This window comes from Halichoerus grypus, chromosome 7, assembly GCF_964656455.1.
Source record: "Halichoerus grypus chromosome 7, mHalGry1.hap1.1, whole genome shotgun sequence".
Lineage (NCBI taxonomy): Eukaryota > Metazoa > Chordata > Mammalia > Carnivora > Phocidae > Halichoerus > Halichoerus grypus.
The window spans coordinates 27,184,014-27,210,596 of NC_135718.1; the positions used below are offsets into that span (position 1 = coordinate 27,184,014).

The 26,583-nt window shown below is 40.7% G+C and overlaps 1 protein-coding gene and 1 pseudogene across 6 annotated transcripts in view; one reads left to right on the forward strand and one right to left on the reverse strand.

The window, feature by feature from the left end:
• BTRC (beta-transducin repeat containing E3 ubiquitin protein ligase) overlaps positions 1 to 17,038 on the reverse strand; it is a 168,995-nt gene extending 151,957 nt beyond the window's left edge. For 3 of the 6 annotated variants that reach the window (XM_036085997.2, XM_036085991.2, XM_036085961.2), the window contains exon 1: positions 16,861 to 17,038. In XM_036085997.2, coding sequence (XP_035941890.1) covers positions 16,861 to 16,908 — 48 coding nt within the window. In that variant the 5' untranslated portion in view covers positions 16,909 to 17,038. Of the gene's footprint in view, positions 1 to 16,451; positions 16,570 to 16,860 lie in introns of those variants that run through there. The other 3 variants (XM_036086001.2, XM_036085973.2, XM_078077206.1) reach the window with 3 other exon arrangements.
• A 7,568-nt stretch (positions 17,039 to 24,606) lies between these two features.
• LOC118531799 (NADH dehydrogenase [ubiquinone] iron-sulfur protein 5 pseudogene) lies at positions 24,607 to 25,040 on the forward strand (annotated as a pseudogene).
• The last annotated feature ends 1,543 nt before the right edge of the window (positions 25,041 to 26,583 follow it).

Consider the following 26,583-nt stretch of genomic DNA (forward strand, 5'->3'; position numbering starts at 1 on the left):
AATTAGACTTGTTGTGGTGACCATACTGTAATTTATGTAAAAAATGACTATGTTGTACACTTGAAACTAATATAATATTATATGTCAACTATTCTTCAATTTTAAAAAATGGTACAGTCATTCTTGGAAATAGTTTAGTAGTTTCTTATAAAGTTAAACATATGCTTACCATATGACCTAGCAATTCCCCTCCTGGGTAACTTACGCTACAGAAATAAAAATTTACATTCACACAAAACCTATACACAAGTATATACAGCAGCCCTATTTATAGTCACCAAAAACCAGAAACAACCCACATGTCATTCAACAGGTGAATGGATAAACAAAATGTGGTACAATCCATACAATGGAATACTAAGCAATAAAAAGGAATGGGATAGTGATATATGCAACAGCTTGGACAAATCTATCTCAAGGGCATTGTGCTCAGTGAAAGAAGCCAAAAGCAAAAGATTACATATTGTATGATTCCATTTGTATGACATTCAAAACAGATAAAACTAAAATAAGGAAGAATAAATCAGTTCCTAGAAGTTAGAGATGGGGTGGGGGAAATATAGTACAAGGGAGTTTGGGGAGGGGTAATGGAACTGTTCTGTATCCTGATTGTGGTGGTAGTTACATCAATCTATACATGTATTAAAATTCTGAGACCTATACACTAAAAAACCCTCAATTTTACTGGATGTTAATAAAAAATTTTTGAACTTGCACACAGCAGGCATGAATAAATATATGCTTAAAAAGTAAAATGGAATAGGTGTGGAATGCCTATTCAATAAACCTTGAAAGTCTGCGTGAATTATTCTATGTTAGATTTTTGTTGTAAAAGTACCACCACTATCATATCCTTATGGCCTAGAAAGCATCATAACATTTACCTTATTCAATTGTATCAACTTATGTCTTCCTCTGTTTTAAAGATACTGTGGGGGATGGTGATGACGATCCAAGGGATGGAGATAAAAAGACCTTTTCAGAGAGAATTTCTAACTATCAAGACAGACTGTGGCTGTGTGCCTGTCACTTGAAGTCAGTATTAGTACCAGAGACTAATCTTTCCTCATAAATTTCCCTCCCATTTAGTTATGCCTTGTTGCTCTGAGCAACACTTCAGTGATACCTCAAAATTCTTTTGCTCCTTGACATTACTTCTACTTAAGAGCTCTATAAAACAACTGGTGTGGGGCACCTGGGTGGCTCAGCTGGTTAAGCATCTGACTCTTGATTTCGGCTTAGGTCACGATCTCAGTGTGGTGAGATCAAGCCCTGCGTCGGGCTCCCTGCTCAGCTGGGGGTCTGCTGGAGATTCTGTCTCTCCCTCTCCTTCTGCCCCTCCTTCAACTCGTGCGCCCATACTCTCTCTCGCTTTCTAAAATAAATGAATCCTTAAAAACCAAAAACAACTGGTGAGGTAGTCCGCTGTCATTTATTTTCAAATATGTGATAGGGTCATAATATATTAACAATTACAATTAAAATATTAACAACTGTCATATTAATAATTAACAAGTAACATCAGAACTATCCACAACATTTTCATAGCACCAGAAGGAACTACAAGTTGTACTATGATGTAATTTTAACATATATGTCCATATTTTGGGATGTTGCTATTGTTCTTCTACTAGATACACCTCTTATGAATGGCATATCTTGCTTATTTTTCTGCCCCCATAGCTCACCAATTTCTCCAGCTGCGAAAAGCCCCCAGAAGTAAATTCTTTTTAGAAACCTACTACTAATCCATTAGAATTCTAAGAGATTCCAAGCCTCTGCCATGAGGTTTGTATCATTCTGCCTTCACTCTTTTCCCCCCAGCTTTACTGAGATATAATTGGCATATAAAAGTGTGCAAGTTTAAGGTTTACGATATGTTGATTTAATATACATATATTGTATTACAAAATGATCAGCACCTGCCTTCACTCCTGATTCCAGTTAGCTCAGTTCCTTCCTGCAATGTTCCCTACGTACAAGGCTTCACCTTTTACTTTGGTTCTAGCCACAATATTCCCTCTTTGTTGGTACACTGGCCAGGATGCAGTGGACTAGACATTTTGTCAAACCTAATCTAAGAATGTATTGGAAACATGGAGATGCTTGTTAAACATGCAGATTCTTGAGACCTACTAAATTAACTAGAGGGAGGGGAGCTGAGAATCTGCACTGTATTTTAACATTCTCTCCAATTAATTCTTATGCGTAGTAAAGTGTAGGACAATTGCAGCAGGCACTAATGAGTACAGGTTGAATGAATAAATGAACTGAATTAATGAATTCTTTAGTTCCTTGCTGGGTATGACAGTTTGACTTCTGATCCCAGACTTTAATCAGGGTCCTTGTTACTTGTTTTCAGCAGTTACTGAGGCTGTCTGCCTATCTGGATACCCTCAGAATATCTGCACCCAGATTCCTTATCACTATTCTCCTCCTGAAAGAATATCCTGCCCTTGCTAAACTTCCCTGAGTCCACAAATCTGGTTGAGTTGCCAACAGATGCCATGTTCCATCTGCCTAGCTAAATTTCCTCTCCTTAACTCCTAGCCACATCCAAGCACTTAGCCTACCTCAGCTAGCATGAAAAGCCTCTGTAGCTTTGTGCTTCCTTATCTGGCTTATCTTGATAAAACAGTGTCCCCAGTATGAGACAGTGATCATGAAATTACTCAAAAACCAAACACAATGTTTAGAAGAATCCTGATCTTTCTATCACATAGGAAGTGGAGTTGAGTGGTCCAGAAAACTTCAATTTGGCTCACTCTCTATGTGGATAAATCTTTCTCTTTTAACCTGTTATTATGGATACTTTTATATACACAGAAAAGTACGGAATGGTATATAATGAATTCCCATCACTCAGCTTTCCACCTTCCAAATCCAAGGCAAATCCCAAATATTATATCATTATGCCCATTTTTATCTATATGAATATATCTTAAATTCAGTCTCCTTGTTAAAATTAGGGACTATTCCAACATCTTTACCCACCAAATACTCATTTCCCTATACTATGACAACCTTCCCTTTAGCTAATTGCCCCGAATCATGCCTGACACCTTTTTTATTCTTCTCTCTTTTTCTTTATTTCTCCTATTCTCCTCCAGGCAAACCTTATTCATTCTATCTTAAGAATATTCCTTAAATGTCTTTCCTTCTTTCCATACTTACTGCCCTGGCTCAAGCCCACATGACTTCTTGCCTGGACTATTATACAGCCTTTAAGTGGCCTCTCTGTCTCTGTCTATTCCCTCCTCCCTAGTCCAATCCACTCTAAGTGAAAGACTACAGTGGTTTTTAATCTTTGTTGTTATTGCCTTCAGTGGGAATCAGATTCACATGTAAATTACAGACCTTTCAGAAAAAAGTACTTGTACGCGTTTATATCTTGAATGGGGGCCATGGACCTCAGATTTAAAACCTTTGCACTACCAGCAAATAGAAGTTTAAATTTAAATAGAAATTTAAATAGAAAATTAAATTTTAAAAATAGCTTCCAAAAAGAACCAGCATCTAAAAACACCAAATAACTACGTATAAATCTAACAGAAAAATGTACAAAGACCTCTACACAGAGAAATTAAAGTAAGATTATTTGGAAAGATATACCATTTTCATGGATTGTAGAACTCAATAGTGTTATGATCTCAATTCTACCCAAGCTTATATAGAAATTCAATGCAATGCCAATAAAAACCACAGCAGCATGCTTCGTGGACATTAACAAGCAGATTCCAATATATATGGAAATGCAAAGGGCCCAGAAAAGCCAATGCAATCTTGAGGGGGGTGGGTAGCTGAAGGGCATATACTATCAGATATCAAGAACTGGTATAAAAATATATTAAGAAAGTATGATATTGATACAAGAATAACAATGGAACAGAACTGAGTCCTAGAAACAGGCCCACACACATATATAGACAGGTGGTATGAATTCCTGAATTCATATATGGCAAAAGTGACCCTGCAATGAAACAGAGAAAGAATAATCTTTTCAATGACACTGGATCGACTGGATTTAAAAAACAAAAACTGAATTCTGTCCTCTACCTCACACCAAACATTAATTAATTCCAGATGGACTATAGATCTAAATGTAAAAGGTAAAACAATAAAGCTTGTCAGGGTCTTAAAGAGATATCTGTAGATTTGTGTTCATAGCATTATTCACAATTGCCAAAAGGTGGAAGGATCCCAAGTGTCTGGCAAGAGGTTAATGGACAAACAAAATGTGATGTTTAAATATGACAGAGTATTATTCAGCCTCAAAAAGGAAGGAAATTCTGACATGTTACAACATGAATGAACCTTGAGAACATTGTGCTAAGAAAAATAAGCCATTCACAAAAAGACAAATACTATATGATTCCACTTATGAGGTATCTAGAGTAGCCAAATTCATAGAAACAAAGTAGAATGGTGGTTGTCAGAGGCTTGGGGGGGGGGGCGGGGAGGGAAATGGAGAGTTGTTTAACAGGTATAGAGTTTGAGTTTTGCAAGATAAAAAATGTGTACTCAGTTTAGTTAGGGCCAAGCAAACTAGATGTCTACACAAGATAGGGTGGTAGAATCAGCAGTGATCTACTGCAGGAGGTCAGAGCCCTAACAGGATAAAAAGGATGTCCATACAGGAATATGGCAGCCTTGGCAGTCCTGCACAGGGTGCTGGAGTCCAAATGGACTGAGAAGAGCAACCTAGTGCAAGGTATCAGATCCTGAAGTGAGAAAGATGTTCAAACAGGGAGCAGGGGCAGCAGCCTTGATATGGGATTTTGGAGCCTGGGTAAGGTGAGGATGGCATCCATGTGGTAGATGTCAGGAACAGCAGCAATAGGAGAGACTGGTCACATACAGGGAAATTGATTAATAAAATATGCTGAAGATAATGAGAACCAAGTTACTGTCAGAAAACGGAGTTATAATTACGGAAAGGAGGGGTGCCTGGGAGGCTCAGTCGTTAAGCGTCTGCCTTCGGCTCAGGTCATGATCCCAGGGTCCTGGGATCGAGCCCCGCATCGGACTTCCTGCTCCGCGGGAAGCCTGCTTCTCCCTCTCCCACTCCCCCTGCTTGTGTTCCCTCTCTCGCTATCTCTCTGTCAAATAAATAAATAAAATCTTTAAAAAATAATAATAATAATTACGGAAAGGAAATTATTGAATGAACCCTGTGGTGTTAGACTAGAACTGGAGATATCAGTATGAACTCATGGTTTTAAATAAATATGTAGATAAAATTAAAATAGTGATAGGGGTGCCTGGGTGGCTCAGTCGTTAAGCATCTGCCTTCGGCGCAGGTCATGATCCCAGGGTCCTGGGATCGAGCCCCGCATCGGGCTCCCTGCTCTGCGGGAAGCCTGCTTCTCCCTCTCCCACTCCCTCTGCTTGCGTTCCCTCTCTTGCTGTGTCTCTCTCTGTCAAATAAATAAATAAAATCTTTAAAAAAATAAAATAAAATAAAATAGTGATATAAATGCATGTGTGCATGTTTACACATACATATATTCCCTACCTCTGTCCAGTAACAGGACCTGGAAGCAGTGAAACCCCAACAGCAATTAGCACACCTAACACCCAGATCTTGACTTCTAAATATTCTCTACTTAAAAAAACCAAGGCTCCTTGGAGAAATCAGCAGTTCCAGGGCTGGGGGCAGAGGGAGTGGGAATACAAAATGAGCCTTTTTTTAATACAAGAATATCTTTTTATATCAGAAAATAAGAAAATGCTCAAAGAATGCCATCAAAAAGACTAAGAAAGCAGCCTGAAAGCACTGACCAAATAGGGAACAATTTAGGCATCAAAATAAATGACAGTATTGGATTATAACCCATCAAATAAAACAGGAATTCATAAGCCCATTCTATTATAATAGATTGAAAATCTGATGAAGAATAGGGTAATTACCTGGTTTCAAAGTACCTTTCCATAAAATATTTATTACAAAGATAAAAACATATTTTAAAAGAAGAACTGGCAGATGCCACCTTAATCAATTAAACAAAATTATAAATAGGGGCGCCTGGGTGGCTCAGTTGGTTAAGCGACTGCCTTCGGCTCAGGTCATGATCCTAGAGTCCCGGGATCGAGTCCCGCATCGGGCTCCCTGCTCGGCAGGGGGTCTGCTTCTCCCTCTGACCCTCTCATGCTCTCTCTGTCTCATTCTCTTTCTCAAATAAATAAATAAAAAATCTTTAAAAAAAAAAAATTATAAATAAAAATCACGTGTCACCTGATAGGAAGCAAGGAGTAAAACTACAGCATCACTTCTGTGGTATTTCTGCCAAAAATACATAACCTGTATCCAATCATGAGGAAAAATAAGATAAACCCAAATTAAGACCATTCTACAAAATGGCTTATAATGTTCAAAAGTGCCATAGTCATGAGAGTCAAAGAAAAACTAATGAACTATTCTACATTGAAGGAGACTAAAGAGACATGACAACTAAATTCGATGCATGATTCTGGGTTGGATCCTTTTGCTATAAAGAACATTACCGGAACAACTGGCAAAGTTTGAAAGGGGTCTGGGGTTGGATATGTAATTGTACTGTATGTTAATTTCTGAACTTTGATGGTTGTATTATTGTTATATAGAATGTCCTCTATTTGTAGAAAATACACGCTGAAACATTTAATGACGTGAGAACTTACACTCAAATGATTCAGGAAAAAATAACATTTGTGTCTTACTTACTTACTCTTCTCTAATTCCGAGATTAGTTCAAAATAAAATGTTAAGAGAAAGAGAAAGGACTGCACTGGTGGTTACCAAAAACTAAAAATAAAGATACTGATATTATGGGGGGGGGGAGGTGTGGGGGTGTGTGTATGTGTTTATCAATATACACACTCCAATTAGGTGTAACTATTTTCTCTCAAGAAAGACTATTAGTTTTCCATGGCTGCTGTAACAAATTACCACATAGTGGCTTAAAACAACATCAATTTATTATTTTATAGTTCTGTAGTTCAGAAGTCTGAAATGGTTCTCATCACTGAGCCAAAAATCAAGGTTGTTGGTGGGACTGTGTTCTGTTCTGGAGGCTCTAGCCTGTCCTTTCAAGCTTCTAGAGGCTGCTCACACTCCTCAGCTCATGTCTCTCTTCTCCCATCTTCAGAGGCGGCAACAATGGATTGAGTTCCCACATGGCATCACTCTGACCTGTTCTTCTACCTTCCTCTTACATGTTTAGGGTCTCTTGGATTAACACTGGGCCCAACACAAATAATCCAGGATACTTCCCTATTTTAAAGTCAGCTGATTTGCAACCTTAATTCTGTTACCTTAATTCCCCATGTAATTTAACATATTCACAGGTACTTGGGATTGGTGGGGCAGGGGTTGCTTACTCTGCCTACCCCAAAGAGTTTCCTTTATTCTGAGATTATATCCTTGCTACTTTTGTGGCATTAGAAAGCTTTTTCTTTCTTTTATAAATGATGGTGCTAATTGCAATCATTCTTTTTAAACTACTGGTATGTAGAGAAAAAAAAAACCTTGCTAATCCTGTGAATACTATGTAAGTAGTACAAAACCTTGTGACATTTTTTACTGATCCCTCAAATGAAAAAGTCTGAAACAAAACATTCTTTCCTACAAAAACACCATATCCTTGATGAAAGATTTGTATTTTTCAGAATATAAGGAACAAATCAATTAAAAAGGGCAGACAATCCAATTTTTTAAAAAATGAGCAAGGCTTCCAAGGCTTAAACTGACACTTCACAATAGAGTATATTTAAAGAGCTAATACAGGTCATGATCTCAGGGTTTTAAGATGGAGCCCTGCATCCAGGGGCGGAGCCTGCTTAGGGTTCTCTCTCCCTCCACCCCACCCCCTCTCGCTCTCGCTCTCAAATAATTAAATAAATAGCCAATAAACCTAAAAAGGTGCTTGATTACAATGGTCACTAAGGAAACGCAAATTAAAGCAGTGAGACAGTGAGATGGTACTGTCTTCATCTACTAGTCTGGACTGAACTGAAAAAGACAGACAATATCAAGTGAGTGTTACAAGAACATGCAGCAACTGGAACTCTCATATGCTGCTGTAGGAAGTGTAAAATGGAAAACAGTTTCATGGTACCTATTAAAGCTGAACATTCTCATACTCTATGACCTAGCAATCCTACTCCTAGATATATACGCAACAGATATGTACATATGTTCAAGAAGAGAAATGTACAAGATTATTCATAACAGCACAATTCACAGTAGCCAAAAACTGGAAATAACCCAAATGTCCATCAATAATAGAATGGCTAAAAATATGAAGTACATTCACACATTGGAATACTACACAGCAATGAGAATGAGAATGAACATACTACACCCAACACAACAACCTGAATGCATCATCTTACAAATGATGTGGAACAAAAGAAGCCAGACACTGAAGCACATATACTGGAATGGTTCCATATATTCCATATATACACAGGCTAAATACAAATAAAAGTAAAACCAACCTATAGATATTAGATAATGCTTACACAGAAGTGATCACTAGGTAAAAATTTAATGAGCTATATACTTAAGATTTGTACACCTTTTGTATAATTACTTCTCTAAAAAGCTTACATAGACAGATACATCCACAAAGTACACTAAAATATTTTTCAACACAAACTGGATTCAGTCCAAACTCCCCAGTCCTCAGTCTTTCTTTTCTTTCTTGTTTGCTATGCACCTTATGTTCAAGTCATATCTATCTACTCAACCTGTGCCTGCCTATCTCTTGATTTTCTGGCCTTTACCCAAACTACTCCCTCTTCCTGGAACTGCCCACGTCAAAAACAAGTCTATTAAAACCTATCTATTCTACAAAATCCAATATGAAGTTTTCTTCTTCCACAAAGTGTCCAAAGATCTCTTCAGTTAAAACTGACGTCCCTTCTGATAACTCCTATAGCACTTTTGCCTCTATTTTGGCACTTACCGGTTTGCCTTAAGAAATACTATAAATTCCATGGGGTACCTGGGTGGCTCAGTAGTTAAGCATCTGCTCGGGTCATGATCCTGCGGTCCTGGCGTCCTGGGATGGAGCCCCACATCAGGCTCCCTGCTCAGCGGGAAGCCTGCTTCTCCCTCTCCCACTCCCCCTGCTTGTGTTCCCCCTCTGGCTGTGTCTCTCTCTGTCAAATAATTAAATAAAATCTGTAAAATATAAAAAAAACCTATAAATTCCTATCTTCTCGATAGATTGTGAAGTTCTAGAGGAGACAGTTTTATTTAATTTTGTATCTTCATCCCCTCCTGCCCCCATAACCACCTCCCTCTACATATAACATGATGTTTTGCAACTTAGTTTATGTTCACATTTTTATCAAATCACATTACATGCCAACTCATGGCCTCATTTTCAGTTGTCAACCCACTGATTTTGCCAAGTACTATTTAAAAGGAAAATGCAGTGCTCCAGCACAATCTAGGAACATACAGTCCTAAATTTCCAATGAAAATCTTGGATACATATAGGAGTTTAATGACATAAATAATCAATTAACACATTATACATGGCAATTTATGATTTAAAATGAACTGAGAAGGGGAAAAAAAGAGAACCTTTTCAAGTAGGTAAGACTAACAATTACCCATTTCTCAGTTAAGAAAATGATCTTGGTCTACACTGCAGTCCATTATCAAATGCAGGTCTTCATTTGGGGTCCTTATTTTATAAATATATGCACTCAGTATACTAAATTTAAATTTTTCGGACTAAAAACAATACAGATTCACTGTTGAAAATCTAGAAAACATTAAAGAATCCAAAGAAAAGAAAAATCACCAAAAATCATGCTTTTGTGTGTGTTTACTAGCACGTTTTCAGATGCCGTTAAATATTTTGAAATATTATCCATAATCCAGCAATTCACAAATTATCACATTAATAGATTAGCATTAATGTATTCGTTCCTGAGTACAAGGATTTGTGCATCTGTGTTCCAAAAGTATTATCCATGTGCTATATAATTCCTGGATGTCTGTTTCCATGACTTTTCAGTGAAAGCCTGAACGTCCCCCAGACATCTGAAAATATCAGTACCATATCTTTGCAGCCTCAAATTTAGGCGCAGAGAAGGGATTTAAGAGCTCTAAACCTGCTACCAAGGGAGTTGTTAGAGCATTATGTATGACCTTGATTCAAATTCTGTACAAATGCCATTGGAATGACATCAACTTTATCCTTCACAAGGATAGAAGAATAGCTTGTAATACTCATGAACTTTTCAGGGCATCACTGTGGATTAATGTCAAGAATCTAATTGTTTCTTTATGCGTTTTTAAAATTTTACATAACATGATGCAAAGATACCTGCTATATTAAGTAGTGGTTCTAAAAGTATCCAGCCCAAGGGTGTTGTTCAGTAACCAAAGTGAGAAAGTGCTAAAAGAACTGCACAACAATGAGCAGAATGAAAGCACAACAGCTGTCATAGTAAGCATTTCATCATTCTTCTATAAATCAAGTACACTAGATTATATTATAGACAATTGTTACTATAGTACATTATACAAGTTACTCCCTCCCCAACGCCTTCTACGGGCAGAGTATACTTTCCTGCCCTTTTGACTCTGGGCTTGCCCATTGACTTGCTTTGGTTAACGGAATACTGGCAGGTGTGACAGGACCAATGACTGAAAGGTACTTGAATAATTGGACTTGTTCTCTTGTGCCTTTGCTGTAGCTACAAGAGCTTCATGTGATAAGTCACCATTTCTTTAGTCTGAGTCCCAGAATATCATATGTACCAGTCCTTAGTGAGCAGCCAAGTCCAGAGTCACCCAACTAAGCCCAGTCTATATCATCCAATACTCAGCAAATCCACATATTCATGAGAATAAATGTCTATCATTGTATGCCACGATATTTTGTGGGTTCTATTACTCAGCAATAGCTGACTGATACAATGATACTGTGACAACTATAAAGTCTTACTCCATTTCCTCAATAAGTCAAATGATTAGAAAATCTACATATAAGTCTGGACAATAACACTTCCACTCCAGCCATCATGTGACTAGCAAAGAAATATGCCATCATATTCCACTGTTTCTCTGCTCTTCAAGGATTAAATATAATATAAGTCAGGGTACTGGGTCAGACTGCATGGGTTTGATGTCAGACTCCTTGCTAACAGAGTGACTTTGTACAAGTTACTTATTCTCTCTGGACTCAGTCTCCTTATCTGAAAATGGGAGTAACAATAGTACTGAATCTATTATTGGAAGGATTAAATGAAGTAATATATGTAAAGGATTTAGGGGCACCAGCCTGTCTCAGTCACAAGAGCATGCAACTCTTGATCTCGGGGGTCATGAGTTCAAGGCCCACATTGAGTGTAGGGATTAAAAAAAAAAAAAAAACTTAAAAAAAAGAATTTAGAATAGCACATAGTAAATACTAAATAAATGGCAGCTGTTAGCTATTCATGGCTAACTATATTTTAAAAAAACAAAAATTTAAAAAACACAACTCTCCCAATTCTACTATGGTCATCCCTTTATTGACAGTCAGGACAGGTAAGAGCACAAGCTTGGCAATAAGAAGGGAGGTATATCCTGAAGGAAGAGCCAAATCTCAGGAAGGAGCAAGACCTTAGAAGGAAATCCCAACTCAGAAGGTTCATCTTAGGCAGGAAGGAACCCTCTCTGGGCTCTGTGGCTTTTGCTCCCTTGCTTCCCACTCCCACCCTGGCCACACAGGAAGGCAATCCAAGAACTATGGCGGGAGTGTCCCGGAGTGTCCCAGACTTCACAGTCTGAAGTCAACATTACCCTCAGTATTTATTCCACTCATTATCTCTGAGCCTCCTGTAAAATGTTCTAGCTCTGTCTCAGTCAGGCTTTAGGAAAGTAAAGGGAATTATCAAGAGATTCCCAAAGTACAAGGTGAATCTTGTGGAATACTAGTCAAAACGGTAAGAGCCAGTGAAACTTTCCCGTATTTTTTCCCCTCCTCCATTTCCAATTTACAGATGCTGGATTGACTACTGAGGAAAGAAGCAGTTTTCTTTATAGTGACCAACTTGTTAAACATTGGTAAATATTTTCTACATCATCCTCAATGAATTATTATACACACTTAGAAAGCACTTTCCATGCTATATTAAAATACTGCTAGAACATAGATAGGATTTGGGGCACCTGGGTGGCTCAGTCAGTTAAGTGTCTGCCTTCAGCTCAGGTCATGATCCGGGGTCCTGGGATCGAGCCCCCGCATCAGGCTCCCTGCTCAGACTCCTTGCTCAGCGGGGAGCCTGCTTCTCCCTCTCCCTCTGCCCCTCCCCCCATTCATGCTCTCATGCGTGTGTGCGCGCGTACATTCTCTCTCAAATAAAATCTTTAAAAAAAAGTAGAAGGGATTTTAAAATACTTCAATAGCACAAAGATTTTTTTCTTTCTTCATTCTCTTTTTTATTGTAATGGCATTTACCATAAAATAATTTTTTCTACACGTGCTCAAGATCTTACATATGTCTCATCTCCCTTTAGCAAGGGAAAAAAGTTCTCATCTGCTTCCTTTCTTTCAGGATTTAAACACTATACAAATAATATAGAATAATAAGTGGTCTCTTTTGAAAGTTCATTTTCTAATTTAGCAATAAAAAATTTCTGACAATCATTCAAAGTAGAATTTTCTCTACATCTAATAATTCACTTCCAATAATATGTACATCTATTACAAACATAAGTTTTAAAAATTAGCACAAAGAATTATCACTAATTTGTAATTTCACACCTTAATACCTATATAAGAATATCCAGAAAAGAAACTGAAGGCTAACTTAAATTGAGAACAGGTAAAAGATACGTAGAAACTCTGACAACTTAAACTAAGAACTAGTTTCAAATGTTCACCCAACCAGCTGGTAATCAATCTCACTGACTCAAAGAAAAGCCCATCTCAGTGAAAAATCTGAGTATTTATTTTAAAATGCAATTTTCTGCTTTTAGATACATACACCTCTCAAGCAAATAAGAAAAGTTACTGAATCATATTAATTCACCCAGTATTATCTCTGCAGTGACATTATTAAGGCAAGTCATGCAGGAGATCATGTTAGTTCCTTAAGAAGTTAACCTCAAAAAAGAGATGCTTCCAAAGCAAACCTAGTGTTGTTGTTCACAAATTTGGCTAATCCCATTTGTATTTTTAGCATGAACATCCAACTACAATAGCATCCCTGGCAGCCAGTCTCAAAAGGGCATGGCCTCCAGCAATTTCTCTCTCTCTGTTTATGAATGTCATTCTTCTTGTCTACAGGTAGAGATTATTTCCCCTCCGACTCTGGGCGAGCCTTGACTGTCTTTGACCAAGAGTGACATTCTCAGACTTCCAATCCAAGGACGTAAGAGAACTGGCTGAACGCCTTCTATTCCTGTCTCTTAGAATGCTCCTTCTTAGAATCCAGGCACCCAGCTTAAGTAAATCCAAAGGCCATGTGGAGAACGAAGCAGGGCGGGCACATAAAGGAGGAACGAAGCCCTTTGGGACTAACTGAACTCTCAGCCAGTGGTCAGCTATGTGAGTGTGGCCATTTTGAACACTCCAACTATGCCAGCACCCCAGCCAACACCATCAATCAACCACAAATTTCAGAGAAATAACAAATTGTTTAAGCTACTAAATTGTGGGGTGGTCTGTTACACTGCAAGTTACCTTTTATACTGTTTCCCTTATCTATCAATTCTATAAAAAAGTATTTTATATGCCCTAAAATATTTCATCCAAGTTTCAAATGTTTCCCCAGATCTAATATTCTGGGACTGGTTTATCCTGGTCATTTTTAAAAATAAACTTCAAATTCATCCCTCAACTCATCTTCCTATCCCCCATATAGATTTTTTTAATATCTGCTTATAAAATGCTGCCTACATTCCCTCAATCATTTTCATTTCTCTTCTCAGATCCTCTTCCAGTTCCCATTTATCTTTTCTGAATTTTAATTTTGTTCACCAAGGAAGTATTAGTTAAGAAGGTGCTTGAGGACCTGCTAAAACTAAATGAAATATTAGCATACAGGTTACTTAATGTGAACTACTGCTTTAATATCATTTGTTTCTGGAAGTTAAACATTCCCCTTAAACTATTTTTCATAAGTATCCAAGGGTAAATTTAAAATCTAGACTATGTATGAACTATGGTCAACCACGAATTAGCAGTCTTGTTAATAAGATTTTATTTTAAAATTCGTAATCAAAGCACTACATTAATGTTGTAATAAGCAAAATTCATGAAAGACAATATCTATTTCATATTAGCATTTGAAATACATTTTACATTTTCTTAAACCATGGAAATCAGGGCATCCGTACAAAAACTGCCATTCACAATTTGCAACTGAGGAAAGAAGTAAGGCCAAAACAAAGCCAAATACTAAACAAAAATCTCAATTTGATTAAAAGGATCATTCCTCCATGTTGTACTGTGCACTAATTACTTGATGCAAGCACAAATAAAGTATCTTCCTATCTCAAAACTGACTGAGTAAAGACATATGTTATAGTAGGGTAAATGGGACCAAAGGCAAGTTGTAACTTACTCAGATTCATAATAAGACTGTGACTGAGCTAAAAAATACAAAATCTCTAACTCTCCATTCTCTGCTTTAGTTACTAAGAAGTCCTTCTTGGTGACCCTCTTCCAGTTGGCCTTTTTCTCAAGCAGTAGCCAAAATAGCAGGCAAGGTCAAAAATGAAAGTTACTAAAATTAAAAAAAAAATTGGCTTCTCCCTATGGAAAGTGACTCAACATTTAATAATGTGTGGTGCCCTAAAAGCTGCAAACTACTACATGGCCATCTCCAGGTCCACTTTAACTCAATCAGGAGACCACTATCGAAACATTAACTCACTGGTACAAAGTGGAGATCAAGTAGTTGAGAATGTTCCTAGGCTGAGGTCTAATGGGGAGTAAAGAAGATGATCTCATAATGTCTCTTTATGATCTATAAATCACATTATTCCATAAATTTGACTTAAGTGTCAAGATTAGGACTCAGTCAATCTCTAAGTAGGAAAACAAAAACAAGCAGCTGCCAATTTTCTGACTTAAATCTAGAACCTGGCATACAGGTTATTTAGCATAGAGATGAGTCAATGTAAAATAATGTAAAATATCAAGCAACTTCCTCTTACTTCTAAAGTTCAAAAAAATTTAGTATTTTAGAATTTCAACATTGGCAGAAACTCAAGAACCTTCTTCAGGCCTAATGGGATTTTGTTAATGATATATTCAAACTTCAGTTAGGTGTTTTTGAAAGCACTAGTACAAAATAAAGTTTTAGTAAATTTGACCAGTCTCTGAAGATGTATTCTTATAAATGGGGCAGTTTAAAGCCAAATTTCAATTAGGATAGTGTCCATGTTTATTTAATTTGTTTTGGTATTTCAGGCAAAAACAAAGTAACAACCATCAAAGAAATGAGATTTGGAGTGACAGGTTACAATTACTTCCGAAAAAGCAACACTCCACTGCAAATATCAATATCCCTAAAAGCCGCCTGTTAAAATAGCAGTCTATGCATTCCATCATTCTTTAGCTGTAACCACAAAGTCTGGTTTTACACCTAGGATATACAAGAAGCATCAGATTAAAAGCATCAAATACCAGCCTATACAAATTTGCCAAACAAGCATAGCAAAAGAAAAGCAGATACAAAGTTAAAGAACTAGGCTCCAAAGGATTTAAAAACACCCAACAAATTCCAATCCAAGTTCATACTGTGCTTCAACTTAAAGCTGATAAGTAACCACCAATTCTGACATCTCCTATTCCCCACTAGTTAGATCTCCCCTTTATCTCCTGAATTTCTCCACTGATCTCATCACTTCTTAGGAGTCTTGCTATTGTAATCTCCATGGCCTTTCCCTTCTCAGAAAGTGATATAGCACCAGGCTCCATATTTTACTTTCTTTACAATTTAGCACTATGTTTTGTTTTACCCTATTAGATATTAATTTTTTCCCCAATCTCCTGTACCCATGTTTCCCTGATGGATCAACCTCTTGCTTTTTATCACTTCGTGCTCGCTACAATATTTAGCCTCTCCTTTCAAAGTAGAGTATGTATCGCTTTTTCTGACATTTGTAAGTCTGGCTCACCATCAACACCCCCTTCCTTCCCTAGAGACTATCACCATAATCCTAGGTCTCCATCCCTAGCCCTTCTCCTCCTAAGTAAGGCCTCTTCCTTTGCAGAGTTTGTCAACATTAGTTTGGCCAAACTGGGGATTGTACCCTGAAGGCAAAGGCTATCTCCCCTCCTCCCCACCCCACCCCCACATTCTACAGAACTACAAGTCTCCCACCTGCCCTGGCTTTCTCTCCTCCACCCTTAGATCCATCTGCATCCCGCCTTGCCCGTTCCCCCCCTGCCCCCCACCTTATATCTCTCCTTCCACTATCCCGCGCTCCCCTTCCCCACTCCTGAACGCACCTCCTCTGCTGGGCCTTACCCGTAACCCTGACACCGAGAAGGCCCTGCCAGCAACCTCACGGCGTCTCTCCTCTGGGCTTCCTCCGCTCTTCAGTAACTGTCCCCACGCCCCTTTCCCTCCAGGGCCCCGCGCGCCGCCCAGAGCCCCCTCCCCGATTAAGCTCCCGCTGTCACTTGGCCTCTCATCCACAAGATGGCGGAGCTGTTGCCCCCACCCCCGGGTCCTCTCCGCAACCCCCTCCCTCCTCCCTAGAGCTCCCGTCCGGTCCCTTCAGCTGCCCCCGCCGCCGGCCTCGGCCCAGGATCCCGCTGCCCCCTCCTCCGGCGGGCAGGCGGCCCAGGCCCGAGCCTCAGCGACGTCGCCAACGCCACCGCCTCCACCGCTCCCCGGCCTGCGCCTTCTCCTCACCATAAACTTGAGCGCTTTTTCCTGCAGCACCGCCTCCGCTGGGTCCATAATCACCGGGGGCCACTGGGTCTGCACTCCGCCGGGGCCGCCCCCTTGGTGCCAGGCCGCAGCCAACGCAGCGCCCGGATCCGCCTCCTCTTCCTTCCCCCCGCCCTCTCTTACCTCTCAGGCACCGGCAGGGGGCCAGGGAGGACCCGCTGTTCCGTGCACATGCGTGAGCCCACTGGCTCACGGGATTTGTAGTGCTGGGGTTCCCGCGGCAAAAACTGAGGCCTCGACGCGAACCGCAACTCCCGCGGTTCACTGCGGCACGGTCGCTGCGGCCGAAAGTCAAATCTAGACGACTCGCCATCAAGTAGAGGAAATCGGCTGATGGGAATCGTAGTTTACAGCCTCTATGGATGGGAAACGGGAGGGGGCACGGGTGTCTCCGTGGTTACCGAGCGACGCTAGTGGCTGCTTGCCTGGTATTTGATATCAAGATGGCGAGCATTGCCTCACCTGTAGCCCAAATACTGGAAAAAACTGTGAGAGGACTCAGAGGTCCTGGCAGCACCTCACAGACCAATGCAGAATTTCAAGGTCCTTCTAACCTATCACCCCACACTGCTCCTGAAGACCTTATTCTATCCCCACAAAAAGTCAGGGCCAGACAGAACTCACCTCAGGATATTCTTGGGTATTTTGTGCCCAGAAGGTATGGCCTGGTAATGCTAACCCTCGGATTGAAGCCTTGCATTAAGGGTCAAAAAGTGCTTCCAAAGGCCTTCAATAGTGGGATATACCGGCCATCCACCATGTAAAGCTTGTTAAGTATTTAGTTTGGCCTTGAAAGGGACAGTACGATTTTATTTTGGAGATTGGATCTACCCTACTCTCTCAATACCAGGGTTGGGCTAAAAGTGACAGGCTAGTACAGAATATCCAAATTGATAAAATAAGTGAATTAGGGAAATGCCTTTTCACTTACAGGAAAAATTTCCATTGTAAACTGTTTTATTCATCTGTTCAACAAACAGTAAGCACATAACTGTATCCAGACATCATCCTAAGAAATGGGGATTCATTGGTGAACATGACAGACCCAAGCTTGTTGAGCTCACATTTCTAGTATGTTGATACTTTGTTCTAGTCATCTTTACGTCCACAGAACTCAGCACAATACCTAATACCTAATAGGCTTTCACTTAATAAAAAAGTTCTACTCTTGAATTAAAAAAAGTTCTGCACAAGTGCAAAATGGAGAAGGCTGCAAATTCATACACGTGAAAACTACCTGGAAGTTTCCATAGGACTAAGGCGGTATGTGACACAGTTGCCAAATATGCTAAAGGAGTTCTAGGCAGCTTGAAGAGTAGTGTCTGGGGAATAGAGGCTTATGGTCTTTGTTTTGAAGCAGTCAGACCACACCTGGAATACTTTGCTCAGTTATGGGCACCATGTCCAACAAACATGGTATGCAGGAGCATAGCCAAGGCCAGGATGACCATGGGAGAAAATATTGGTAGATGCTTCCTCTAAGAAAAAGAGCATGTAGGAATAACATGACAACTAAATTCAAGTGTTTGAAAGTATTGAAAGGCATATGCAGATAGCATATGACAATAATAATAGCTACCGCTTTATTAGCTCTTTTGTGCCGGGCATGCACTAGGAATTTTTTATTCATAATCTCTAATATGGGGTGCCTGGGTGGCTCAGTCAGTTAAGCATCTGCCTTTGGCTCAGGTCATCATCCTGGGGTCCTGGGATCGAGCCCCTTCTCAGCAGGGAACCTGCTTCCCCCTCTACCCTCCCCCGTGCTTGTGCTCTCTCCCTTTCTCTCAAATAAATAAGATCTTTTTAAAAAAACTTACATGGGGCGCCTGCGTGGCTCAGTCGTTAAGTGTCTGCCTTCGCCTCAGGTCATGATCCCAGGGTCCTGGGATGGAGCGCCGCATCGGGCTCCCTACTCAGTGGGGAGCCTGCTTCTCCCTCTCCCTCTCCCACTCCCCTGCTTGTGTTCCCTCTCTCGCTGTGTCTCTGTCAAATAAATAAAATCTTAAAAAAAATAAAAATAAAATAAAAATAAAAAACTTACATAATCTCTAATATGCATAATCATCTCTAATATTCATAGTAACTCTGTAAAATAGGCATTATTATCCCTAATTTACAGAAGAGACTGATAGAAGATAAATAAGTTGCGCAAGTCATACAGCAAATTATATTGTCAGAATTCTAACCCAAGTCTGCTTGACTCAAAGGCCTGTGCTATTTTCACTGAACCACAGTTCAGTGGTATAGGACTCAGACTCAGAGCTCTCTAGTAATCAGAGCTGTACTGACAAAGGAATGGATCACCCCATTCCTGAAAAGATATAGAGGCAAGAGGACTATCTGTCTTGAGTAATGTCTAGAGGGTTTCAGTTTGGGTGGGAGGGTAAGATCTTTTAAACCCTAAGATTCTATTCTGTTGAGAAGTCATTCATTTGACTTTGTTATCCATAGAGGAGTATGAAAACACTGCTGAATGAGGCCGGCAGTCAGTGATGGTCCTCACTTTGTCCAGCCATATAGAGGTAAGGATTAGTAAAACAAATCCAAGGAGTTTTTGTTTGAAAGCCCAACCAGCCAGACAGTTCATATGCATATGGATTGAAAGTGAGCTGGCAGGGACTGGGTAAAGAAAGGGTAAATCCTCTTTTTTGAAAATTGACTGCTTATGGTCAGTCAACCTGAGAAATCCAAGTATAAACTGCCTTGATTTTGAAGCTTCTCATATCCAACATAGTTTAGGAAAGGTCACTGGATTGGATGTTAAGAAGTCTGGTTCTAGCCCATCCTTTCTCCAGTTCATTGGTTGATTGGGCAATTAACTGAACCTCTCTCATCCTCTCTCTTGCCATCTGGAAAACAAAGATCTGCCAACTCTAAAATGGATACATTTAGGGCGCCTGGGTGGCTCAGTTGGTTAAGCGACTGCCTTCGGCTCAGGTCATGATCCTGGAATCCCTGGATCGAGTCCCGCATCGGGCTCCCTGCTTGGCAGGGAGTATGCTTCTCCCTCTGACCCTCCCCCCTCTCATGTGCTCTCTCTCTCTCTCTCTCTCTCATTCTCTCTCTCAAATAAATAAATAAATAAAATCTTTAAAAATAAATAAATAAAATGGATACATTTATGAGCCTTTTTTTTTTTTAAGATTTTATATTTATTTGACAGAGAGAGACAGTGCGAGAGAGAATACAAGCAGGGGGAGTGGGAGACGGAGAAGCAGGCTCCCCGCTGAGCAGGGAGCCCGACGCGGGGCTCGATCCCAGGACCCTGGGATCACGACCCGAGCCAAAGGTAGACGCTTAACGACTAAGCCCCCCAGGTGCCTCAATGAGCCTGTTTATGGTACAGTTGCTCAAGGAGAACACCGAATCATTTTACTGAAAAATTGGATTTCCAGTATGAGAAATCACAGATACTACTGGACTTAATTTCTTCCCCAACCTCCTGGTTTAAGACCTCAGGGTACTCTTTGACTCACCCTTATCTATTAGTGTCTGTATTCAGCCAGTAATCTATCAAAATGTCTCTTCCAGCCTCTACCTCCAATGCTAGTCTGTTCCTATCACCACCTTTTTTGCCTACTTCCCTATATTTACCTCCAAACCAGTTCTCTTGACTCCAGGCTCTCATTCCACCTCCTCTGATACTTTTATTTTTTTAAGATTTTATTTATTTATTTGACAGAGAGAGCACAAGTAGGCAGAGCAGTAGACAGAGAGAGAGGGAGAAGCAGGCTCCCGGCTGAGCAGAGAGCCTATGCAGGGCTTGGGATCATGACCTGCGCTGAAGGCAGACGTGCTTAACCGACTGAGCCACCCAGGCACCCCTGATACTGTCTTTTAGACTTCACTTACATCACAGTTCTTCCCTGCTTAATCCTTGTTTGGCTCTCTTATCTCTGTTATCTTTGTTTAAATTCCTTTATCTGGCTTTCCAGAATTTCACAATCTTATGCAGTCCCCTCTCCCACCTTACTTCCCACTTTGCATTGATATGTCCCTCTGCTCCAATCAGACATTTCTCCTACACACCTGCTCAGCATACTCCTGCCTCCTGGGCTTAGCTAGAAGTCTTCCCTTTCTCCCTCTTTCCTACTCATCTTTCAAGGTCTGACTTAAATCTCAAAAACAAATAGTTGTCTAGGGTCACCTGGGTGGCTCAGTCGGTTAAGCACCAGACTCTTGGTATCGATTCAGGTCTTAATCTCAGGGTTATGAGTTCAAGCCCCATGCTGGGTTTGGAGCCTACTAAAAAAAAAAAAAAAAAGTTGTCTCGTTAATTATTCTCTTTTAGTACATGGCTTGTTCCCTTTTCCCTTCCCCCGTAGACAGTTTTTACCTTTTTGTTTGTATAGTTCTTGCAAAATAGTTATTCATGTGCTACAATTTTAATTCTATTAAATATCGTTTATATATCTCCTTATATATTATGTAATATTGTTTTATATATCCCATTATGTTTCATACTTTTTTCACACATTGCCTATGGTTTTAAGACCCATTCATGTGGCTATGTGCACATCTAACCTGTTGCTTCCAAATGCTGCGTAGTAGCTTGATGATGTGTATGCCCCATGTTTACCTATCCACTCTCCCAGTAAAACCTACAGTTCCCAATCACCCCAATAATGCTGCAGCAGTCAGCCTCCTACATACCCCCTGAGTAAGAATATCTTCAGGAATACATATCTAAGATCATACTTGCTGGTTCATAGGCTATTAAGGACACTTAATTAGACATGTAGTGCCAAACTGAAGTACAGAAAGACCAAAACAGTCTACACTTCCACCACACTATTCCACCACACTTGGCATTATCCACCTTTCTACTTTTTTTTTTTTTTTGGTCCAGTCTATACATTCTACCTTCTTTAAAAAAAGCCCACAACGGGAATGCCTTTTGATTTTGGCTCAGGTCATGATCTCAAGGTCATGTTGACTCCATCCCGGGTGTGAAGCCTGCTTAAGATTCTTTCTCTCCCTCTCCATCTGCTCTTCCCACCCCTTCATGCTCCCTCTCTAAAAAAAAAAAAAAAAGAAAGAAAGAAAAGAAAGAAAGCCCACAAGGATTATGCCCTTCTTTAAGCAAACTGCTCTGCTTTTCTAATCTTTATCCCCATAATGTGTGATTATAACACATAGCAGGCTGGAGCCAGAAATAGTCCATATATGCCTTCACTTTTTTTCTCATTCCATGGCATTCCCTTCTACTATACCCAATGGGGGTCTCAGCCCTGAATGCACTTAAGAGTCATTTGAGGGGTGGGTTGTCTGAGTGGCTCAGTTGAGTGTCTGACTCTGGATCTCAGCTGAGGGGCTTTATTTATTTATTTATTTATTTATTATAGGTAGGCTGCACACCCAGTGTGGAGCCCAATGCAGGGCTTGAACTCACAACCCTGAGCTCAGGACCTGTGCTCTGGATCTCAGCTGAGGGGCTTGCTTTCTTTCTCTCTCTTTCTTTCTTTCTTCTTTCTTTCTTTCTTCTTTTCTTTCTTTCTTTCTTTCTTTGTTTCTTTCCTTTCTTTCCTTCTTAGTAGGCTGCATGCCCAGTGTGGCGCCCAGTGCAAGGCTTGAACTCACAACCCTGAGCTCAAGACCTGTGCTGAGGGGTGCCTGGGTGGCTCAGTCGATTAAGCCTCCGACTCGTGGTTTCAGCTCAGGTCATGATCTCAGGGTCATTAGATAGAGCCCCATATTGGGCTCCATGCTCTGCGCAGAGTCTGCTTGAGATTCTCTCCCTCTCCGTCCCCTCTTCCCCTCCTCTCACTCGAGCACATGTGCTCTCTCTCTCAAATTAATTAATTAAATCTTAAAAGAAAAAATAAAGAACTGAGCTGAGATCAAGAGTCAGCCGTTTAACCAACTGAGCCACCCAGGTGCCCCGGCTGGTGAGGTGCTTTAAAACAAATATTAATGTCGAGGCTCTTCCCCAGGTACCTTGGCAATGGTAATTGTAAAAGGTCCCCAGGTGGTTCTAATCTGTAGCCAGGTTTGAGAGCACTGCCTTGGAGTTTAGATGCCCAGTGCCTTCTTGCTGACCTCTGGCTACCCAGAGTTCCCCTCGATGCCTAACCTGTCTTCAAAACTCTAGAATTACTTCTCCTCCCACCCCCTAACCCTCTGTTTTCCAAGGATAGCCAATCAAAGCTCAAGGTTGACTGGAAACAAAGTGATTAACTGAATAAAACCCTGTCAATTATTTGATATCTGATAGGCTTAACCCTAGGGTCAAGACATCCAGTGGAGGTGGGAAAGATTATTTGTATTTCAGTTGGCAGGAGAGACACTTAGTTGTGCCCTAAAGAACTTCCCCCTTCCCCTCACATCCTATTCTCATAAAAGGTCAAGAGTCAGTGACTTCTGAGTTTGTTGACCCCACTGGGGTTCTATATTCTTGTACTTAAGTGGAAGGAGTCACTATTAAGAGTGATCCAGATTTGGTTCCCTCCACAACTGTTATCACTGTCACAGTCCTAGGTCATCCTTATCTAGACAGAGCAATTAGTCCCCTTCATGGCAGGTCTGAGGAGTGGGGATGGGGTGGGATGGCAGTGGGGCCACCAGAAAGTGTTCCAGGCAAAGGTAACTGCATTCTGAGAACCAAAACAAGGCCAGGTGACTTTGGGGGAAGAGTGGCACTGGATGAGATTATAGAGGACAATAGCATCAGGCTCTCTAGGCAAGCTATTATTCAGCCAGCACATTCTGGTCAGGTGAACCAGCTGACATCCGTTCAAACTGAGGTCATTACCTATGCCCTACCAGCTATAAAATATTTTGACTTTCACCCCAGTTTATAGGTCACATTAAGGAATTTGGACTTTATCCTGAGGGCTGTGAGAAACTACCGAAGAATTTTAAGCAGGGCTGCAGCATGGTCAGATTTGTATTTTTAGAAAATCATTTACAGCTGGAGGCTGGGAAAAGGATTATGAATTTGCTGAAATCTTCCTGGGAGAGATGATGGAGGCCTGGTGAGGGAGATGATGAGAACAGAAAGAAGTAAAAAGATCCCAGAGATATTGAGGAGATACAATCTGTAGGACTTGGTGATTGATTGGATATGTCATGGATGATGTCAAAGGGATGTGTCAAAGATGACTTCTAGGTATCTGGCCCAGGAAACAGGATGAATGAGGAGTGCCATTATTTGAGACAAGGAACACAATAGAAGGAACAGGGGGTAGGAGGATAATCAGTTCTTTTTTGGACATATTGCTTTAAGGTGCCTGCAAGGCTTACACGTGGTTCAGGACGTTGAGGAGGCAGTTGAATATTTGGGACTGAGGCTGGAGAAAGAGGCCTGGGCTGCAGATCAGGATCTTCAGCATATACCGGTGACTCCAGCACCTCCCCCCACCCCCAGCCCCGAAAGAATGACATCACCCAGGGCAAGTGTAAGCAGTGTAAAGAGCAGCAGGTCTAGGACAGGGTCCTGAAGAACCTTGAGATTTGCAGGATGAGCAGAAGAAGAGCTGGCCAAAGAGCCCAAGAAGTGACCAGAGAGGCAGGAGGAAAAACCAGCGAGTGTGGATCTTGTTGGTGGGAGGCAGATACCATACTGCAGTGAGCCGAGTGGCTCTCAAGGGAAGGAGCGAAGAGATAGCACAATGGTTAGAGGTAGAAGTTGAGGGTCTAGAGACAGTGTTCATTGTTTTATTTAAAAGAAGAGAGACTTGAATCATCCAGTAGCGGCGGCCAGCAAGGAGACGAGGGCACTGCGGCACGACGCCATGCCTTTCTTTGATGTGCAGAAAAGGCTGGGCCTTAACTTAGATCATTGGATGACAATCCAAAGTGCCGAGCAGCCTCACAAGATTCCAGGTCGATGCCATGCTTTTGAAAAAGAATGGATAGAATGTGCGCATGGAATCGGTGGTACCCGTGCAGAGAAAGAGTGCAAGATAGAATTTGATGATTTCGTAGAATGTCTGCTTCGGCAGAAAACGATGAAACGTCTGAGTGACATCAGGAGGCAGCGAGATAAACTAATAAAGGAAGGGAAGTACAAACCTCCACCTCACCACTTGGGCAAGGAGGATCCTAGGCCCTGAGCAGAGCTGCTGCTGATGGCTGGAGGCTGATTTTCATGTTCTCTCTTCTCCACTGGAAAGTTCATTTGCTGAAAACCTTTTTGTGAAAGTGTCTAAAAATAAAGGATTGCTCTATCCTGTTTAAAAAATAAATAAATAAATAAATAAATAAATAAATAAATAAATAAATAAATAAATAAAAGAAGAGAGACTTTAGTTCAAAGGAAACTGAAAAGGTATGACAACTAAATGCAATGACTGATCCCTGATTGGACCATCGACTAACACGCACACATACACTGAAACACAAAAGAGAAAACAGCTGTACAAGACGCTAGCGGGACAGTCAGGGAAAACGGAATGTAGGCTGTATATTAGATAACAGTATAATATCAGTGTTAAACTTCCTGGGTGTGAGAATTTTATTGTAAGAATCAGAAAATGTCCCGGTCCTTAGGATATATGCTAAAGTATTTAGGATGAAATGTTATGATGTCTGCAACTAAATCTCAGATGGTTTAGGGAAAAAAGAAGTGTGTGTGTGTGTGTGTGTGTGTGTGTGTGTGTGTGTGTGTGTGCAGAGAGAGAGAGAGGAGGGAGGGAGAGAATTAAAGCAAATGTGGCAAAAAGTAATTTGTGGATCTAGGTGAAGGGTTATGGGTTTTTGCTGTACTCTTCCTGCAACTTTCCTGAAGGTTTGAAATTTCTGAAAATAAAAACTTAGGGAATAAAATGGGCACCGGGGCGCCTGGGTGGCTCAGTTGGTTGAGCGACTGCCTTCGGCTCAGGTCATGATCCTGGAGTCCCGGGATCGAGTCCCACATCGGGCTCCCTGCTCGGCAGGGAGTCTGCTTCTCCCTCTGACCCTCCTCCCTCTCATGCCCTCTGTCTCTCATTCTCTCTCTCACAAATAAAAAAAAAAAAAAAAAACCTTTAAAAAAAAAAAAGTAGGTAAAATGGGCACCTGGGTGGCTCAGTCAATTAAGTATTTGACTCTTGATTTTGGCACACTGAGTGTGGAACCTGTTTAAGATTCTCTCTCTCTCTCTCTCTCTCTCTGCCCCCCACCCGCTCGCGTGTGCACACACCCACCCTTTCTCTCTCTAAAAAAAAAAAAAATAATAATAATAAAATAAAAACTTAGGGAATAAAAAGAAGTGAGACTTGAGCATATTTAAATGCTGATGGAAAGGATCCATTAGAGAGAAAAGTTGAAGGTAAAAGACAAAGAGAAGGGATAATGATGGAGCTAGGTCCTGAGCAGATAAGACAGAGTAACATTGGGATGGAGGGATTAGCCTACCGTGACAGAAAGGAGGAGAATATAGGCGCAAAATCAGGTTGGGTATAGAGCTGGAGGAGAGAGATTAAGGAAGTTCCCTTCTGATGGATATTGAAATAGGCAACTAGCAATCTTTGCCACATAAAGAAATGAGATTTTTGCATTTCCTGCTCTTCTAGATTTTGTAATCCCCTTTCTTTCATTCATTAGCACAATCAAAAAGTAGCTTTTCTTGGATTAGATGAATGCTATTCTAGACCAGTGGTTCTCAACTGGGGGCAATTTTGTTCCCTAGAGGATATTTAGCAATATTTGTGCTCCAAGCCTGGACAGCAAGAGGATGCTTTGGAGGACACAGGATACCTGACC